Here is a 20,977-nt window from a genome sequence, read left to right as displayed (position 1 = left end):
CCTAACCCCTTACCCTAACCCAAAACACTAAACCTTACCCTAACCCTAACCCAAAACACTAACCCTAACCCAAAGCACTAACCCTTACCTGAACCAAAAACACTAAACCTTACCCTAACCCAAAACACTAACCCTCACCACCCTAACCCAAAACACTAACCCTTACCCTAACCCAAAACACTAGCCCTTACCCTAACCCAAAACACTATCCCTTACCCTAACCTAAAACACTAGCCCTTACCCTAACCCAATACACTATCCCTTACCCTAACCCAAAACACTTTCCCTTACCCTAACTCAAAACACTAGCCCTTACCCTAAACCCAAAACACTATCCCTTACCCTAACCCAAAACACTAACCTTTATCCTAACCCAAAACACTAACCTTTATCCTAACCCAAAACACTAAACCTCACCCTAACCCCTTACCCTAACCAAAAACACTAACCCTCACCCTAACCCCTTACCCTAACCCAAAACACTAACCTTTATCCTAACCCAAAACACTAACCCTCACCATAACCCCTTACACTAACCCAAAACACTAACCCTCACCCTAACCCCTTACCCTAACCCAAGACACTAACCCTCACCCTAACCCCTTACCCTAACCCAAAACACTAACCCTCACCCTAACCCCTTACCCTAACCCAAAACACTAACCCTTACCCTAACCCCTTACCCTAACCACTAACCCTTACCCTAACCCCTTACCCAAAACACTAACCCTAACCCAAAACACTAACCCTTACCCTAACCCCTTACCCTAACCCAAAACACTAAACCTTACCCTAACCCCTTACCCTAACCCAAAACACTAACCCTAACCCAAAACACTAACCCTTACCATAACCCCTTACCCTAACCCAAAACACTAAACCTTACCCTAACCCCTTACCCTAACCCAAAACACTAACCCTAACCCAAAACACTAACCCTTACCCTAACCCCTTACCACTAACCCTTACCCTAACCCCTTACCCAAAACACTAACCCTAACCCAAAACACTAACCCTTACCCTAACCCCTTACCCTAACCCAAAACACTAAACCTTACCCTAACCCCTTACCCTAACCCAAAACACTAACCCTCACCCAAAACACTAACCCCTAAACCTAATGCAGGATGAATCAAACATCCCAAAGTATTTGGTTCAGATTGTATATGTTTTATTTCAAATGCTTTGACGTCAGGACCCCTGACTTCTGTGCTGCACGACACAGGGATTTAATCTCTCTCTCTCTCTCTCTCTCTCTCTCTCTCTCTCTCTCTCTCTCTCTCTCTCTCTCTCTCTCTCTCTCTCTCTCTCTCTCTCTCTCTCTCTCTCTCTCTCTCTCTCTCTCTCTCTCTCTCTCTCTCTCTCTCTCTCTCTCTCTCTCTCTCTCTCTCTCTCTCTCTCTCTCTCTCTCTCTCTCTCTCTCTCTCTCTCTCTCTCTCTCTCTCTCTCTCTCTCTCTCTCTTCCTTTCCTCTCCTTGCTCTCTCTCTAGGACGAGCGTTTCCCTGAAGGCACAGGTCAGGACTCAGACTCAGGGATTCATGTTCACTCTGTCCTGTGCCTCCCCATCCTCACTGCCATCGGTGACCTCGTAGCTATCCTGGAGCTGCATCGGCACAGAGGCCACGAGCCTTTCAATATCAGCAACCAGGAGGTACACACGCACACAAGCACGCACCCATGCACAGACACACACACACAAACAGCCTTAGAGGTGATTTGACTGTCTACATCTAGCTAACCTATGGAGCAGATGTAAAAGAAACACAATGAAACCAGATCCTGTCAGGGGAGGTTCTCCTCTGTAGTGTTCGACCAATCCAGTAAATGTAGAGGAGGAGTCAAGATGGAGTGTTGCTTTGTTAACGTCCAAAAGCTGAAGTTTTGTCACATGCTCTCTTTCCATTTCCCCTGACAACCACAACGTCCAGTTGTTGGGGACTCAGCAGAGGCTAAGAGCTAGGCAGTGGTTTCCTGTTATAGCTCCATTAGTTCATAAGAACTAGACAGTGACTTCCTGTTATAGCTCCATTAGTTCATAAGGACTAGACAATGACATCCTGTTATAGCTCCATTAGTTCATAAGGACTAGACAGTGACTTCCTGTTATAGCTCTATTAGTTCATAAGGACTAGACAGTGACTTCCTGTTATAGCTCCATTAGTTCATAAGGACGAGACAATGACTTCCTGTTATAGCTCCATTAGTTCATAAGGACTAGACAATGACTTCCTGTTATAGCTCCATTAGTTCATAAGGACTAGACAGTGACTTCCTGTTATAGCTCTATTAGTTCATAAGGACTAGACAGTGACTTCCTGTTATAGCTCCATTAGTTCATAAGGACGAGACAATGACTTCCTGTTATAGCTCCATTAGTTCATAAGGACTAGACAATGACTTCCTGTTATAGCTCCATTAGTGTTCATAAGGACTAGACAGTGACTTCCTGTTATAGCTCCATTAGTTCATAAGGACTAGACAATGACTTCCTGTTATAGCTCCATTAGTTCATAAGGACGAGACAGTAACTTCCTGTTATAGCTCCATTAGTTCATAAGAACTAGACAGTGACTTCCTGTTATAGCTCCATTAGTTCATAAGGACGAGACAATGACTTCCTGTTATAGCTCCATTAGTTTGTAAAGAGAACAGCGGTCAGTTAGTCCTTGACGAACAGACCAAGGTTTTTACAACTCTGCTCTTAGCTCCTAATGAGCCCATCAGAGGACAGATAGACACGTTTAGGTGACAGGCACTGAGGGGTTAATTACATCACTTCCCAGCGGGAAAGGATGTTGGCAATAAGCGTTGTAAGAACGTCGCCATAATTGTGTTGTAATGACGTCTTTTCGACCCATTTTGCCTCCTGGGATATTATGTACCAGTCATTATTGGAGAGGACATGAGGTTGGATAAACACACATGATGAGGACACACATGGGAATGTCAACTTGGAATACCAGGAATACTCCTTTGGAAGGACCTTACTCATATCCATATGATCGTCCACTTTATAATTCATGTAAACAAATATCTCTTCTGTCAAATATAATTACATATCGGCTAACAATTTATTTTATTATTCATTGTTTTTTTTAGCATCTATTATTTTAAAGCCCATCTTTTTGGGACTGTTATTTGTTTTTGGTGTGTATATTTTTTATTTATTTTTAATGCAAAAATGTTTGTGATGCAAAAAAAAAAAATTTTTTTTATCTGCCCAGGGAATACAACTAGCCAGCTGGCTAAATGTAAATAACACTTACAGAAATGTTTATGTGCATTTATTCCTGTGAGATAATTGTATAAATAATAATTCAATATATATAATGATTTTCTTAAAGGTTGATATAAATAATAATGAAATATATATATATATAATAATGATTTTCTTAAAGGTTGATATAAATAATAATGAAATATATATATATAATAATGATTTTCTTAAAGGTTGATATAAATAATAATGAAATATATATATATATATATATAATAATGATTTTCTTAAAGGTTGCGACGGCGAGTTTAGCATGGGCATCTGTAGCTATTCACCAAGTACAGGTGAGCATTGCATTATTTTACATATATATTTTTTCATTCATATGAAATGTTTCTGTATGTGATGTTGTCAGGTGTATTTGGTTACAAACGCTCGATAACACACTTCTTGATACATGATAAGGAGCAGGGTTGTGTCTGTGGTCATTGGGACAGGGTTGTGTCTGTGGTCATTGGGACAGGGTTGTGTCTGTGGACATTGGGACAGGGTTGTGTCTGTGGTCATTGGGACAGGGTTGTGTCTGTGGTCATTGGGACAGGGTTGTGTCTGTGGTCATTGGGACAGGGTGGTGTCTGGTCATTGGGACAGGGTGGTGTCTGGTCATTGGGACAGGGTTGTGTCTGGTCATTCGGACAGGGTTGTGTCTGTGGTCATTGGGACAGGGTGGTGTCTGGTCATTGGGACAGGGTTGTGTCTGTGGTCATTGGGACAGGGTTGTGTCTGGTCATTCGGACAGGGTTGTGTCTGTGGTCATTGGGACAGGGTGGTGTCTGGTCATTGGGACAGGGTTGTGTCTGGTCACTGGGACAGGGTGGTGTCTGTGGTCATTGGGACAGGGTTGTGTCTGTGGTCATTGGGACAGGGTTGTGTCTGTGGTCATTGGGACAGGGTGTTGTGTCTGGTAATTGGGACAGGGTGGTGTCTGGTCATTGGGACAGGGTGGTGTCTGGTCATTGGGACAGGGTGGTGTCTGGTCATTGGGACAGGGTGGTGTCTGGTCATTGGGACAGGGTGGTGTCTGGTCATTGGGACAGGGTTGTGTCTGGTCATTGGGACAGGGTTGTGTCTGGTCATTGGGACAGGGTTGTGTCTGGTCGTTGGGACAGGGTTGTGTCTGGTCGTTGGGACAGGGTTGTGTCTGGTCATTGGGACAGGGTTGTGTCTGGTCATTGGGACAGGGTTGTGTCTGTGGTCATTGGGACAGTGTTATGTCTGTGGTCATTGGGACAGGGTTGTCTGTGGTCATTGGGACAGGGTTGTGTCTGGTCATTGGGACAGGGTGGTGTCTGATCATTGGGACAGGGTGGTGTCTGGTCATTGGGACAGGGTGGTGTCTGGTCATTGGGACAGGGTTGTGTCTGTGGTCATTGGGACAGGGTTGTGTCTGTGGTCATTGGGACAGGGTTATGTCTGGTCATTGGGACAGGGTTGTGTCTGGTCATTGGGACAGGGTTGTGTCTGTGGTCATTGGGACAGGGTTGTGTCTGTGGTCATTGGGACAGGGTGGTGTCTGGTCATTGGGACAGGGTTGTGTCTGTGGTCATTGGGACAGGGTTGTGTCTGGTCATTGGGACAGGGTTGTGTCTGGTCATTGGGACAGGGTGGTGTCTGTGGTCATTGGGACAGGGTTGTGTCTGATCATTGGGACCGGGTTGTGTCTGATCATTGGGACCGGGTTGTGTCTGGTCATTGGGACAGGGTGGTGTCTGTGGTCATTGGGACAGGGTTGTGTCTGTGGTCATTGGGACAGGGTTGTGTCTGTGGTCATTGGGACAGGGTGTTGTATCTGGTCATTGGGACAGGGTTGTGTCTGGTCATTGGGACAGGGTGGTGTCTGGTCATTGGGACAGGGTGGTGTCTGGTCATTGGGACAGGGTTGTGTCTGGTCATTGGGACAGGGTTGTGTCTGGTCATTGGGACAGGGTTGTGTCTGGTCATTGGGACAGGGTGGTGTCTGGTCGTTGGGACAGGGTTGTGTCTGGTCGTTGGGACAGGGTTGTGTCTGGTCATTGGGGCAGGGTTGTGTCTGGTCATTGGGACAGGGTTGTGTCTGTGGTCATTGGGACAGTGTTATGTCTGTGGTCATTGGGACAGGGTTGTCTGTGGTCATTGGGACAGGGTTGTGTCTGGTCATTGGGACAGGGTGGTGTCTGATCATTGGGACAGGGTGGTGTCTGGTCATTGGGACAGGGTGGTGTCTGGTCATTGGGACAGGGTTGTGTCTGTGGTCATTGGGACGGGGTTGTGTCTGTGGTCATTGGGACATGGTTGTGTCTGTGGCCATTGGGACAGGGTTGTGTCTGGTCATTGGGACAGGGTTGTGTCTGGTCATTGGGACAGGGTTGTGTCTGGTCATTGGGACAGGGTTTTGTCTGATCATTGGTACAGGGTTGTGTCTGTGGCCATTGGGACAGGGTTGTGTCTGGTCATTGGGACAGGGTTGTGTCTGGGTCATTGGGACAGGGTTGTGTCTGTGGCCATTGGGACAGGGTTGTGTCTGGTCATTGGGACAGGGTTGTGTCTGGTCATTGGGACAGGGATTTGTCTGTGGTCATTGGGAAAAACAACACCTATCATACTACTATGACTGACCCTGTAAAACAACACCTATCATACTACTATGACTGACCCTGTAAAACAACACCTATCATACTACTATGACTGACCCTGTAAAACGACACCTATCACACTACTATGACTGACCCTGTAAAACAACACCTATCATACTACTATGACTGACCCTGTAAAACAACACCTATCATACTACTATGACTGACCCTGTAAAACAACACCTATCATACTACTATGACTGACCCTGTAAAACAACACCTATCATACTACTATGACTGACCCTGTAAAACAACACCTATCATACTACTATGACTGACCCTGTAAAACAACACCTATCATACTACTATGACTGACCCTGTAAAACAACACCTATCATACTACTATGACTGACCCTGTAAAACAACACCTATCATACTACTATGACTGACCCTGTAAAACAACACCTATCATACTACTATGACTGACCCTGTAAAACAACACCTATCATACTACTATGACTGACCCTGTAAAACAACACCTATCATACTACTATGACTGACCCTGTAAAACAACACCTATCATACTACTATGACTGACCCTGTAAAACAACACCTATCATACTACTATGACTGACCCTGTAAAACAACACCTATCATACTACTATGACTTACCCTGTAAAACAACACCTATCACACTACTATGACTGACCCTGTAGAACAACACCTATCACACTACTATGACTGACCCTGTAAAACAACACCTATCATACTACTATGACTGGCCCTGTAAAACAACACCTATCATACTACTATGACTGACCCTGTAGAACAACACCTATCACACTACTATGATTGACCCTGTAAAACAACACCTATCATACTACTATGACTGGCCCTGTAAAACAACACCTATCATACTACTATGACTGACCCTGTAAAACAACACCTATCACACTACTATGACTGACCCTGTAAAACAACACCTATCATACTACTATGACTGACCCTGTAAAACAACTGCATGTATATATGGCAATACAGCATATATTTTTAAATATATTTTGGGGGTATTTTAATACGTAATTGGCTCTAAAAACACTTGTACACTTTCATACATGTGTTTGTTCTGGTTGTGTTTATGTGAACTGAACTCTACTGTGACTGGGTCGCCAGTAGGCTTCAGTCTAATCAACCCTACAGCCTTTAACACATTGGCCCTCCCGGGGGACGTCATTATGGCCTGCTCAGCATTGTTGTTTCTATCTACCTGAACCGTTGCCACTGAGAGCTATAGTACATAGCACAACATCTCACACGCGGTGTCCCAATGCATCCCGGATCGCGGTGTCCCAATGCATCCCGGATCGTGGTGTCCCAATGCATCCCGGATCGCGGTGTCCCAATGCATCCCGGATCGCGGTGTCCCAATGCATCCCGGATCGCGGTGTCCCAATGCATCCCGGATCGCGGTGTCCCAATGCATCCCGGATCGCGGTGTCCCAATGCATCCCGGATCGCGGTGTCCCAATGCATCCCGGATCGCGGTGTCCCAATGCATCCCGGATCGCGGTGTCTCATCTCACGTCTGTCGACAGGAACACCATTGTGTTACATCAGACAGTCGTCTGCACTGACATTAAACAATGGAGTCTCTGTCCACAGACAGAGAAGCCCAAATCAAATCAAATCAACTTTATTTATATAGCCCTTCGTACATCAGCTGATATCTCAAAGTGCTGTACAGAAACCCAGCCTAAAACCCCAAACAGCAAACAATGCAGGTGTAAAAGCACGGTGGCTAGGAAAAACTCCCTAGAAAGGCCAAAACCTAGGAAGAAACCTAGAGAGGAACCAGGCTATGTGGGGTGGCCAGTCCTCTTCTGGCTGTGCCGGGTAGAGATTACAACAGAACATGACCAAGATGTTCAAATGTTCATAAATGACCAGCATGGTCGAATAATAATAAGGCAGAACAGTTGAAACTGGAGCAGCAGCACAGTCAGGTGGACTGGGGTCAGCAAGGAGCCATCATGTCAGGTAGTCCTGGGGCACGGTCCTAGGGCTCAGGACCTCCGAGAGAGAGAAAGAAAGAGAGAATTAGAGAGAGCATATGTGGGGTGGCCAGTCCTCTTCTGGTTGTGCCGGGTGGAGATTATAACAGAACATGGCCAAGATGTTCAAATGTTCATAAATGACCAGCATGGTTGAATAATAATAAGGCAGAACAGTTGAAACTGGAGCAGCAGCATGGCCAGGTACACTGGGGACAGCAAGGAGTCATCATGTCAGGTAGTCCTGGGACATGGTCCTAGGGCCCAGTCCAGTTGAAACTGGAGCAGCAGCATGGCCAGGTGGACTGGGAACAGCAAGGAGTCATCATGTCAGGTAGTCCTGGGGCATGGTCCTAGGGCTCAGGTCCTCCGAGAGAGAGAAAGAAAGAGAGAAGGAGAGAATTAGAGAACGCACACTTAGATTCACACAGGACACCGAATAGGACAGGAGAAGTACTCCAGATATAACAAACTGACCCTAGCCCCCCGACACATAAACTACTGCAGCATAAATACTGGAGGCTGAGACAGGAGGGGTCAGGAGACACTGTGGCCCCATCTGAGGACACCCCCGGACAGGGCCAAACAGTAAGGATATAACCCCACCCACTTTGCCAAAGCACAGCCCCCACACCACTAGAGGGATATCTTCAACCACCAACTTACCATCCTGAGACAAGGCCGAGTATAGCCCACAAAGATCTCCGCCACGGCACAGCCCACCGTCTCTCTTTCTTTCTCTCCCCCTTTTTCCTGTCTCTCTTGCTCCGTCTCCCCTCTCTCTGTCTCTCCCTCTCTCTGTCTCCCCTCTCTCTGTCTCGCTCTCTCTGTCTCGCTCGTGCTCTCCCTCTCTCTCTCTCCCTCTCTCTGTCTCTCCCTCTCTCTGTCTCACTCGTGCTCTCCCTCTCTGTCTCTCCCTCTCTCTGTCTCCCCTCTCTCTGTCTCCCCTCTCTCTGTCTCCCCTCTCTCTGTCTCCCCTCTCTCTGTCTCGCTCGTGCTCTCCCTCTCTCTGTCTCTCCCTCTCTCTGTCTCTCCCTCTCTCTTTCTCCTTCTCTCTGTCTCTCTCTCTCTGTCTCCCCTCTCTCTGTCTCGCTCGTGCTCTCCCTCTCTCTGTCTCTACCTCTCTCTGTCTCCCTCTCTCTGTCTCTCCCTCTCTCGCTTGTGCTCTCCCTCTCTGTCTCTGCCTCTCTCTCTGTCTCCCCCTCTCTCTGTCTCGCTCGTGCTCTCCCTCTCTCTGTCTACCCTCTCTCTGTCTCCCCCTCTCTCTGTCTCGCTCGTGCTCTCCCTCTCTCTGTCTCCCTCTCTCTGTCTCCCTCTCTCTGTCTCCCCTCTCTCTGGCTCGCTCGTGCTCTCCCTCTCTCTGTCTCTCCCTCTCTCTGTCTCCCTCTCTCTGTCTCGCTCGTGCTCTCCCTCTCTCTGTCTCTCTCTGTCTCCCTCTGTCTCGCTCGTGCTCTCCCCTCTCTGTCTCTCCCTCTCTCTGTCTCCCCTCTCTGTCTCGCTCGTGCTCTCCCTCTCTCTGTCTCCCCTCTCTGTCTCGCTCGTGCTCTCCCTCTCTCTGTCTCCCTCTCTCTGTCTCCCTCTCTCTGTCTCCCTCTCTCTGTCTCCCTCTCTCGGTCTCCCTCTCTCTCCCTCTCTCTCTCTCCCTCTCACTCTCCCTCACTCTCCCTCTCTCTCTGTCTCCCTCTCTCTGTCTCCCTCTCTCTGTCTCTCCCTCTCTCTGTCTCTCTCGGCCTCCCTGTCTCTGTCTCTCTGTCTCCCTCTCTCTGTCTCTCCCGTGCTCTCCCTCTCTCTGTAATACTGCTATTGACACATAAACAAAAGTGCTAATTAACTGTTAGCGTGAGTTTGAAAAGCTGAATATCTGACGTGTTATTTCTGTATCGCCAGGTGTGCAGAGGCCTAGCCAAACAGACCGAGCTCAATGACTTCCTGCTAGATGTGTCAAAGTAAGTCTGTCTCAATGACTTCCTGCCAGATGTGTCAAAGACACAATATTACATCATAAAGTGAATGGATAACAATCCAGTCATCTACACCAGTGTTTTTTTCCCCTAGCACTAAACACCAGGTTAGCACTAAACACCAGGTTAGCACTAAACACCAGGTTAGCAATAAACACCTGGTTAGCACTAAACACCAGGTTAGCACTAAACACCAGGTTAGCACTAAACACCAGGTTAGCACTAAACACCAGGTTAGCACTAAACACCAGGTTAGCACTAAACACCAGGTTAGCACTAAACACCTGGTTAGCACTAAACACCTGGTTAGCACTAAACACCAGGTTAGCACTAAACACCTGGTTAGCACTAAACACCTGGTTAGCACTAAACACCAGGTTAGCACTAAACACCTGGTTAGCACTAAACACCAGGTTAGCACTAAACACCAGGTTAGCACTAAACACCTGGTTAGCACTAAACACCTGGTTAGCACTAAACACCAGGTTAGCACTAAACACCTGGTTAGCACTAAACACCAGGTTAGCACTAAACACCAGGTTAGCACTAAACACCAGTTTAGCACTAAACACCTGGTTAGCACTAAACACCAGGTTAGCACTAAACACCAGGTTAGCACTAAACACCAGGTTAGCACTAATCACCAGGTTAGCACTAAACACCAGGTTAGCACTAAACACCTGGTTAGCACTAAACACCAGGTTAGCACTAAACACCAGGTTAGCACTAAACACCTGGTTAGCACTAAACATCAGGTTAGCACTAAACACCAGGTTAGCACGAAACACCAGGTTAGCACTAATCACCTGGTTAGCACTAATCACCTGGTTAGCACTAAACACCTGGTTAGCACGAAACACCAGGTTAGCACTAAACACCAGGTTAGCACTAAACACCAGGTTAGCACTAAACACCAGGTTAGCACGAAACACCAGGTTAGCACTAATCACCTGGTTAGCACTAATCACCTGGTTAGCACTAATCACCTGGTTAGCACCAATCACCTGGTTAGCACTAATCACCTGGTTAGCACTAAACACCAGGTTAGCACTAATCAAAGATTGGATAATGAGTTGACTAATGGAATGGGGAGGGGGGGGATACCAAAATGTACACCCCTTTTTGTTCCCCAGGACCAGGATGAAGAAACCCTTTACCCCCATTATCATTTATCATCTTTACCCCATTATCATTTATCATCTTTACCCCCATTATCATTTATCATCATTACTTCATTATCATTCTCTCTCTTTCTCCAACAGAACATACCTCAGTTTATCTTTCTCCAACAGAACGTACCTTAGTTTATCTTTCTCCAACAGAACATACCTCAGTTTATCTTTCTCCAACAGAACATACCTCAGTTTATCTTTCTCCAACAGAACGTACCTTAGTTTATCTTTCTCCAACAGAACGTACCTTAGTTTATCTTTCTCCAACAGAACGTACCTTAGTTTATCATTCTCTCTCTTTCTCCAACAGAACATACCTCAGTTCATCATTCTCTCTCTTTCTCCAACAGAACATACCTCAGTTTATCATTCTCTCTCTTTCTCCAACAGAACGTACTTTGACAACATTGTGGCAATAGATTCTCTACTTGAACACATAATGGTACGTTTCTATTTAGTCTATTTTGTCTATTTAGTTTATTTAGTTTATTTAGTCTATTTAGTTTATTTAGTCTATTTAGTTTATTTAGTCTATTTAGTTTATTTAGTCTATTTAGTCTAGTTTATTTAGTTTATTTGTCTATTTAGTTTATTTAGTCTATTTAGTTTATTTAGTTTATTTCGTGTCTTGTTTTGAAGTTGTAGAGCTGCATGCTATTTCATAAGAAGGGACTTCAACTTTTACAATCATTTTCTGGCCCAACTCCATCACGGGTGCCTAGAATGCGTAGGAGGTCCGGGGAGGTGTGTTGTGGTGACGCTGGTCGGGTTTCCCGCCCAACTAGATGCGCAGGCGTTTCATTGCATCAACCAATAGTTGCGTGACCACGTCCTCGACTGTGCAGTCGGTCATCAGATTGTGTTATTAAATATTTTCTGTTTTTAAACAACTAGTTGACCAAAGTCAGTTCAATTATTTGAATTCCATTTTGTTCTTTTTTGTTGTTGTTGTGAGATCAAAGCAAATATTGCGAATAATTATTCAAATAATTGAACTGACTTTGGTCAACTAGTTGTTTAAAAACAGAAAATATTTATTTTTTGTGAGATCAAAGGGCACATTGCACTGCACTTTCCCTAGAGATTAATCAGATCAAGCCCAAACTGTGCGATGTAGTAGGGAGTTGTAGTTTCCAACTGGCCAATATTCTACATAGTTTAATGCAGAAAACATGGTAATTGACTACAATGGCCATAATCCATTGCACGCCCTAGTTGTCAGGTTAGTGTGGTTGTAGACACAGAGAGAGAGAAAAGAGACAGAAGAACGTGCGATCAAGAGGGACAGATATTTGCGAGGTATCTCTACCTGGAAATACATCATCTAAGTGATTGATAGTTGGTACTCAGCAGTCCTAAAAGAATGCCTTATTTACTACGAAGAACTACTAAAATAGTGATTTTTGTCAGACAGCGGCTCTATAGAGATGAAATGATGACTTGGATTGAAATAATAAAGTCATCAAATAAAACACATTTAAAATAAACAACAACTGAAATATTTTAACAAAAGTAATGTGAATAAGTGATGATGTCAGAGTCGTGTGTTTAGGCGGCAGGGAAGTCAGCCGCAGGAGAATCAAACAGAGTGTAAACGAAGTCTTTTAAGTCCACTTAACATGCACCAAACACTGAATACGTACATACATAAACGAACATGGGTACGAGGACCCGTCGCGCACCCATACAACCACCTATTCAACCATAAAACGATCTCTGTCATAAAACAATCTCTGACAAAGACATGAGGGGAAACAGAGGGTTAAATACACAACAGGTAATGAATGGGATTGAAACCAGGTGTGTAGGAAGACAAGACAAGACAAAACAAATGGAAAATGAAAAAATGGATCAATGATGGCTAGAAGACCGGTGACGTCGAACGCCGAGCAACGCCCCGAACAAGGAGAGGCAACGACTTCGGTAGAGGTTGTGACAGAAGGTTAATAAGGGATCAGCAGTAATGGACAGTCTCTACCATCATGGGACTTGTATTCATTGTTTTATTCTGGGTCGTTACAGCAGTCAACCCACATAATGCAAAGTGCATTTAATGTGAATTTTTTTTTATTTTTAAGAAAGATATATATCAAAATCGAAAACGGTGATTTTTTATTTATTTTTATAATCTAAACAAAACCAAACTGACTTTAAAAAAAGCACCAATTGCTCAGCACTACCTGATATGTTAAACTGTTATCCAGGCGTTGTGAGACCCGACATGCGTCTGCAATGTGGTCGGGCAGGAACTGGACCCTAGCCTCTTGTATGTTGTATTGTCGCGAGCCACTGGTGTCATCAAAGCTAATATAGTGTGTGGTAGCGCTGAGCCATTTCCTGTGTTGTTTTGCCTGATTCCTATGTGACTTTAACTTACTAACGTGGACAGTGTAAAAGGCCATTCTGTATTGGTTAATGATTGAAACTAACCGTGGAGTGAATCCTAACTTCCACTTTAAAGACTAAGTCAAATGTTCATTTTTGGCATGCATTGATGTTAATGGAAGTTATGATTCACCCCCTGTGTCTGTGTGTGTCTTTCTGTGTAACTTATGTCTTACTGTGTAATGTGTGTCTTTCTGTGTACTGTGTGTCTTTCTGTGCACTGTTATGTCTTTCTGTGTACTGTGTGTCTTTCTGTGTGTCTTTCTGTGTGTCTTTCTGTGTACTGTTATGTCTTTCTGTGTACTGTGTGTCTTTCTGTGTACTGTGTGTCTTTCTGTGTACTGTGTGTCTTTCTGTGTACTGTGTGTCTTTCTGTGCACTGTTATGTCTTTCTGTGTACTGTGTGTCTTTCTGTGTGTCTTTCTGTGTGTCTTTCTGTGTACTGTTATGTCTTTCTGTGTACTGTGTGTCTTTCTGTGTACTGTGTGTCTTTCTGTGTACTGTGTGTCTTTCTGTGTACTGTTATGTCTTTCTGTGTATTGTGTGTCTTTCTGTGTACTGTGTGTCTTTCTGTGTCTGTTTGTCTTTCTGTGTACTATGTGTCTTTCTGCGTCTGTCTATGTCTTTCTGTGTCTGTGTATGTCTTTCTGTGTACTGTGTGTATTTCTGTGTACTGTGTGTCTTTCTGTGTACTGTGTGTCTTTCTGTGTACTGTGTTTATTGTGGTGTTGTGTTTCAGATATATGCAAAAAACCTGGTGAATGCGGACAGATGTGCCCTGTTCCAGGTGGACCACAATAACAATGAACTGTACTCAGACCTGTTCGACATCGGGGAGGAGAACGAGGGCAAACCTGTCTTCAGGAAAACCAAAGAGATTAGGTAAGGGTCCTGATCGATTATTTTACTGCTCTGTTGTTGCATGACTGATCTCTATGGTTTATGTTGAGTTGACTTGTGATCATCTGAACGATTCTCTGTCGGGTTATGTTGAATTGATTAGTGATCATCTGAACGATTCTCTGATGGGTTGTGTTGAATTGACTAGTGATCATGTGAACGATTCTCTGGCGGGTTGTGTTGAATTGACTAGTGATCATGTGAACGATTCTCTGATGGCTTATGTTGAATTGAATAGTGATCATGTGAACGATTCCCTGACAAGGAAACTAGAATCTCTAGAACAGGGAAACTAGAATCCCTAGAACAGGGAAACTAGAATCTCTAGAACAGGAAAACTAGAATCCCTAGAACAGGGAAACTAGAATCTCTAGAACGGGGAAACTAGAATCTCTAGAACAGGGAAACTGGAATCTCTAGAAGAGGAAAACTAGAATCTCTAGAATGGGAAAACTAGGATCTGTAGAACAAGGAAACTAGAATCCCCAGAACAGGGAAACTAGAATCTCTAGAACAGGGAAACTAGAATCCCCAGAACTAGGAAACTAGAATCCCTACAACAGGGAAACTAGAATCTCTAGAACAGGGAAACTAGAATCTCTAGAACAGGGAAACTAGAATCTCTAGAAGAGGAAAACTAGAATCCCTAGAACAGGGAAACTAGAATCTCTAGAACAGGGAAACTAGAATCCCCAGAACAAGGAAACTAGAATCCCCAGAACAGGGAAACTAGAATCCCTAGAACAGGGAAACTAGAATCTATAGAACAGGGAAACTAGAATCCCCAGAACAAGGAAACTAGAATCCCCAGAACAAGGAAACTAGAATCCCCAGAACAGGGAAACTAGAATCCCTAGAACAGGGAAACTAGAATCTATAGAACAGGGAAACTAGAATCCCTAGAACAGGGAAACTAGAATCTCTAGAACAGGGAAACTAGAATCCCTAGAACAGGGAAACTAGAATCTCTAGAACGGGGAAACTAGAATCTCTAGAACAGGGAAACTGGAATCTCTAGAAGAGGAAAACTAGAATCTCTAGAATGGGAAAACTAGGATCTGTAGAACAAGGAAACTAGAATCCCCAGAACAGGGAAACTAGAATCTCTAGAACAGGGAAACTAGAATCCCCAGAACAAGGAAACTAGAATCCCCAGAACAAGGAAACTAGAATCCCCAGAACAGGGAAACTAGAATCCCTAGAACAGGGAAACTAGAATCTATAGAACAGGGAAACTAGAATCCCTAGAACAGGGAAACTAGAATCTCTAGAACAGGGAAACTAGAATCGCTAGAACAGGGAAACTAGAATCTCTAGAACGGGGAAACTAGAATCTCTAGAAGAGGAAAACTAGAATCTCTAGAATGGGAAAACTAGGATCTGTAGAACAAGGAAACTAGAATCCCCAGAACAGGGAAACTAGAATCTCTAGAACAGGGAAACTAGAATCCCCAGAACTAGGAAACTAGAATCCCTACAACAGGGAAACTAGAATCTCTAGAACAGGGAAACTAGAATCCCCAGAACAAGGAAACTAGAATCCCAGAACAGGGAAACTAGAATCCCTAGAACAGGGAAACTAGAATCCCTAGAACAGGGAAACTAGAATCTCTAGAACCGGGAAACTAGAATCTCTAGAACTGGGAAACTAGAATCTCTAGAACCGGGAAACTAGAATCTCTAGAACAGGGAAACTAGAATCCCTAGAACAGGGAAACTAGAATCTCTAGAACCGGGAAACTAGAATCTCTAGAACAGGGAAACTAGAATCTCTAGAAGAGGAAAACTAGAATCCCTAGAACAGGGAAACTAGAATCTCTAGAACAGGGAAACTAGAATCCCCAGAACAAGGAAACTAGAATCCCCAGAACAGGGAAACTAGAATCCCTAGAACAGGGAAACTAGAATCTATAGAACAGGGAAACTAGAATCCCCAGAACAAGGAAACTAGAATCCCCAGAACAAGGAAACTAGAATCCCCAGAACAGGGAAACTAGAATCCCTAGAACAGGGAAACTAGAATCTCTAGAACAGGGAAACTAGAATCTCTAGAACAGGGAAACTAGAATCTCTAGAAGAGGAAAACTAGAATCCCTAGAACAGGGAAACTAGAATCTCTAGAACAGGGAAACTAGAATCCCCAGAACAAGGAAACTAGAATCCCCAGAACAGGGAAACTAGAATCCCTAGAACAGGGAAACTAGAATCTCTAGAACAGGGAAACTAGAATCCCTAGAACAGGGAAACTAGAATCTCTAGAACAGGGAAACTAGAATCCCCAGAACAAGGAAACTAGAATCCCCAGAACAGGGAAACTAGAATCTCTAGAACAGGGAAACTAGAATCTCTAGAAGAGGGAAACTAGAATCCCCAGAACAAGGAAACTAGAATCCCTACAACAGGGAAACTAGAATCTCTAGAACAAGGAAACTAGAATCCCCAGAACAGGGAAACTAGAATCCCCAGAACAGGGAAACTAGAATCTCTAGAACGGGGAAACTAGAATCTCTAGAACAGGGAAACTGGAATCCCCAGAACAGGGACACTAGAATCTCTAGAACAGGGAAACTAGAATCCCTAGAACAGGGAAACTAGAATCTCTAGAATGGGAAAACTAGGATCTGTAGAACAAGGAAACTAGAATCCCCAGAACAGGGAAACTAGAATCTCTAGAACAGGGAAACTAGAATCCCCAGAACTAGGAAACTAGAATCCCTACAACAGGGAAACTAGAATCTCTAGAACAAGGAAACTAGAATCCCCAGAACAGGGAAAATAGAATCTCTAGAACCGGGAAACTATAATCTCTAGAACAGGGAAACTAGAATCTCTAGAACATGGAAACTAGAATCCCCAGAACAGGGACACTAGAATCTCTAGAACAGGGAAACTAGAATCCCTAGAACAGGGAAACTAGAATCTCTAGAACAGGGAAACTAGAATCCCCAGAACAAGGAAACTAGAATCCCCAGAACAGGGAAACTAGAATCCCTAGAACAGGGAAACTAGAATCTATAGAACAGGGAAACTAGAATCCCCAGAACAAGGAAACTAGAATCCCTACAACAGGGAAACTAGAATCTCTAGAACAAGGAAACTAGAATCCCCAGAACAGGGAAACTAGAATCCCCAGAACAGGGAAACTAGAATCTCTAGAACGGGGAAACTAGAATCTCTAGAACAGGGAAACTGGAATCTCTAGAAGAGGAAAACTAGAATCTCTAGAATGGGAAAACTAGGATCTGTAGAACAAGGAAACTAGAATCCCCAGAACAGGGAAACTAGAATCTCTAGAACAGGGAAACTAGAATCCCCAGAACAAGGAAACTAGAATCCCTACAACAGGGAAACTAGAATCTCTAGAACAAGGAAACTAGAATCCCCAGAACAGGGAAACTAGAATCCCCAGAACAGGGAAACTAGAATCTCTAGAACGGGGAAACTAGAATCTCTAGAACAGGGAAACTGGAATCTCTAGAAGAGGAAAACTAGAATCTCTAGAATGGGAAAACTAGGATCTGTAGAACAAGGAAACTAGAATCCCCAGAACAGGGAAACTAGAATCTCTAGAACAGGGAAACTAGAATCCCCAGAACTAGGAAACTAGAATCCCTACAACAGGGAAACTAGAATCTCTAGAACAAGGAAACTAGAATCCCCAGAACAGGGAAAATAGAATCTCTAGAACCGGGAAATTATAATCTCTAGAACAGGGAAACTAGAATCTCTAGAACAGGGAAACTAGAATCCCCAGAACAAGGAAACTAGAATCCCCAGAACAGGGAAACTAGAATCCCTAGAACAGGGAAACTAGAATCCCTAGAACAGGGAAACTAGAATCTCTAGAACCGGGAAACTAGAATCTCTAGAACAGGGAAACTAGAATCCCTAGAACAGGGAAACTAGAATCTCTAGAACCGGGAAACTAGAATCTCTAGAACAGGGAAACTAGAATCTCTAGAAGAGGAAAACTAGAATCCCTAGAACAGGGAAACTAGAATCTCTAGAAGAGGAAAACTAGAATCCCTAGAACAGGGAAACTAGAATCTCTAGAACAGGGTAACTAGAATCCCCAGAACAAGGAAACTAGAATCCCCAGAACAGGGAAACTAGAATCCCTAGAACAGGGAAACTAGAATCTATAGAACAGGGAAACTAGAATCCCCAGAACAAGGAAACTAGAATCCCTACAACAGGGAAACTAGAATCTCTAGAACAAGGAAACTAGAATCCCCAGAACAGGGAAACTAGAATCCCCAGAACAGGGAAACTAGAATCTCTAGAACGGGGAAACTAGAATCTCTAGAACAGGGAAACTGGAATCTCTAGAAGAGGAAAACTAGAATCTCTAGAATGGGAAAACTAGGATCTGTAGAACAAGGAAACTAGAATCCCCAGAACAGGGAAACTAGAATCTCTAGAACAGGGAAACTAGAATCCCTAGAACAGGGAAACTAGAATCTCTAGAACAGGGAAACTAGAATCCCCAGAACAAGGAAACTAGAATCCCCAGAACAGGGAAACTAGAATCTCTAGAACAGGGAAACTAGAATCCCCCGAGAACAAGGAAACTAGAATCCCTACAACAGGGAAACTAGAATCTCTAGAACAAGGAAACTAGAATCCCCAGAACAGGGAAACTAAAATCCCTAGAACAGGGAAACTAGAATCTCTAGAACCGGGAAAGTAGAATCTCTAGAACAGGGAAACTGGAATCTCTAGAAGAGGGAAACTGGAATCTCTAGAAGAGGAAAATTAGAATCTCTAGAACGGGAAAACTAGGATCTGTAGAACAAGGAAACTAGAATCCCCAGAACAGGGAAACTAGAATCTCTAGAACAGGGAAACTAGAATCCCCAGAACTAGGTAACTAGAATCCCTATAACAGGGAAACTAGAATCTCTAGAACAAGGAAACTAGAATCCCCAGAACAGGGAAAATAGAATCCCCAGAACAGGGAAAATAGAATCCCCAGAACAGGGAAAATAGAATCCCCAGAACAGGGAAACTAGAATCTCTAGAACCGGGAAACTAGAATCTCTAGAACAAGGAAACTAGAATCTCTAGAAGAGGAAAACTAGAATCTCTAGAACGGGAAAACGAGGATCTGTAGAACAAGGAAACTAGAATCCCCAGAACAGGGAATCTAGAATCTCTAGAACAGGGAAACTAGAATCCACAGAACAAGGAAACTAGAATCCCCAGAACAGGGAAACTAGAATCCCCAGAACAGGGAAACTAGAATCCCTAGAACAGGGAAACTAGAATCCCCAGAACAAGGAAACTAGAATCCCTACAACAGGGAAACTAGAATCTCTAGAACAGGGAAACTAGAATCTCTAGAACAAGGAAACTAGAATCCCCAGAACAGGGAAACTAGAATCCCCAGAACAGGGAAACTAGAATCCATAGAACAGGGAAACTAGAATCTCTAGAACGGGAAAACTAGGATCTGTAGAACAAGGAATCTAGAATCCCCAGAACAGGGAAACTAGAATCCCCAGAACAGGGAAACTAGAATCCCTAGAACAGGGAAACTAGAATCCCTAGAACAGGGAAACTAGAATCTCTAGAACGGGGAAACTAGAATCCCTAGAACAAGGAAACTAGAATCCCCAGAACAGGGAAACTAGAATCTCATGAACAGGGAAACTAGAATCCCTAGAACAGGGAAACTAGAATCTCTAGAACGGGGAAACTAGAATCCCTAGAACAAGGAAACTAGAATCCCCAGAACAGGGAAACTAGAATCTCATGAACAGGGAAACTAGAATCCCATGAACAGGGAAACTAGAATTCCCAGAACAGGGAAACTAGAATCCCTAGAACAGGGAAACTAGAATCCCTAGAAGAGGAAAACTAGAATCTCTAGAATGGGAAAACGAGGATCTGTAGAACAAGGAAACTAGAATCCCCAGAACAGGGAATCTAGAATCTCTAGAACAGGGAAACTAGAATCCACAGAACAAGGAAACTAGAATCCCTATAACAGGGAAACTAGAATCTCTAGAACAAGGAAACTAGAATCCCCAGAACAGGGAAACTAAAATCCCTAGAACAGGGAAACTAGAATCTCTAGAACAGGGAAACTAGAATCTCTAGAACAGGGAAACTAGAATCTCTAGAACAAGGAAACTAGAATCCCTAGAAGAGGGAAATTAGAATCTCACGGGAAAACTAGGGAAACTAGAATCCCTAGAACAGGGAAACTAGAATCTCTAGAACAGGGAAAAAACCAGAATCTGTAGAACAAGGAAACTAGAATCCCCAGAACAGGGAAACTAGAATCCCCAGAACAGGGAAACTAGAATCCCTAGAACAGGGAAACTAGAATCCCTAGAACAGGGAAACTAGAATCTCTAGAACAGGGAAACTAGAATCCCCAGAACAAGGAAACTAGAATCCCCAGAACAGGGAAACTAGAATCTCATAGAACAGGGAAACTAGAATCCCCAGAACAGGGAAACTAGAATCCCTAGAACAGGGAAACTAGAATCTCTAGAACGGGGAAACTAGAATCCTAGAACAGGGAAACTAGAATCTCTAGAACAGGGAAACTAGAATCTCTAGAATGGGGAAACTAGAATCCCATAGAACAAGGAAACTAGAATCCCAGAACAGGGAAACTAGAATCCTAGAACAGGGAAACTAGAATCCCTAGAACAGGAAAGAACAGGA

The 20,977-nt window shown here is 43.9% G+C and overlaps 1 protein-coding gene across 1 annotated transcript in view; it reads left to right on the top strand.

The window, feature by feature from the left end:
- Positions 1-20,977, top strand: part of LOC124048069 (cAMP and cAMP-inhibited cGMP 3',5'-cyclic phosphodiesterase 10A-like) — a 160,522-nt gene that overhangs the window by 103,806 nt on the left and 35,739 nt on the right. Inside the window, exons 7-11 of the mRNA XM_046368474.1 lie at positions 1,491-1,652; positions 3,512-3,562; positions 9,769-9,827; positions 11,405-11,456; positions 14,139-14,281. Of these exons, the coding sequence (XP_046224430.1) occupies positions 1,491-1,652; positions 3,512-3,562; positions 9,769-9,827; positions 11,405-11,456; positions 14,139-14,281 (467 nt within the window). The remainder of the gene's footprint in view (positions 1-1,490; positions 1,653-3,511; positions 3,563-9,768; positions 9,828-11,404; positions 11,457-14,138; positions 14,282-20,977) is intronic.

Source organism: Oncorhynchus gorbuscha, linkage group LG11 (genome assembly GCF_021184085.1).
Source record: "Oncorhynchus gorbuscha isolate QuinsamMale2020 ecotype Even-year linkage group LG11, OgorEven_v1.0, whole genome shotgun sequence".
In the NCBI taxonomy this organism is placed as follows: Eukaryota; Metazoa; Chordata; class Actinopteri; order Salmoniformes; family Salmonidae; genus Oncorhynchus; species Oncorhynchus gorbuscha.
The sequence above is the reverse complement of the archived record's forward strand: the minus strand, read 5'-3'. Positions and strand labels throughout refer to the sequence as shown.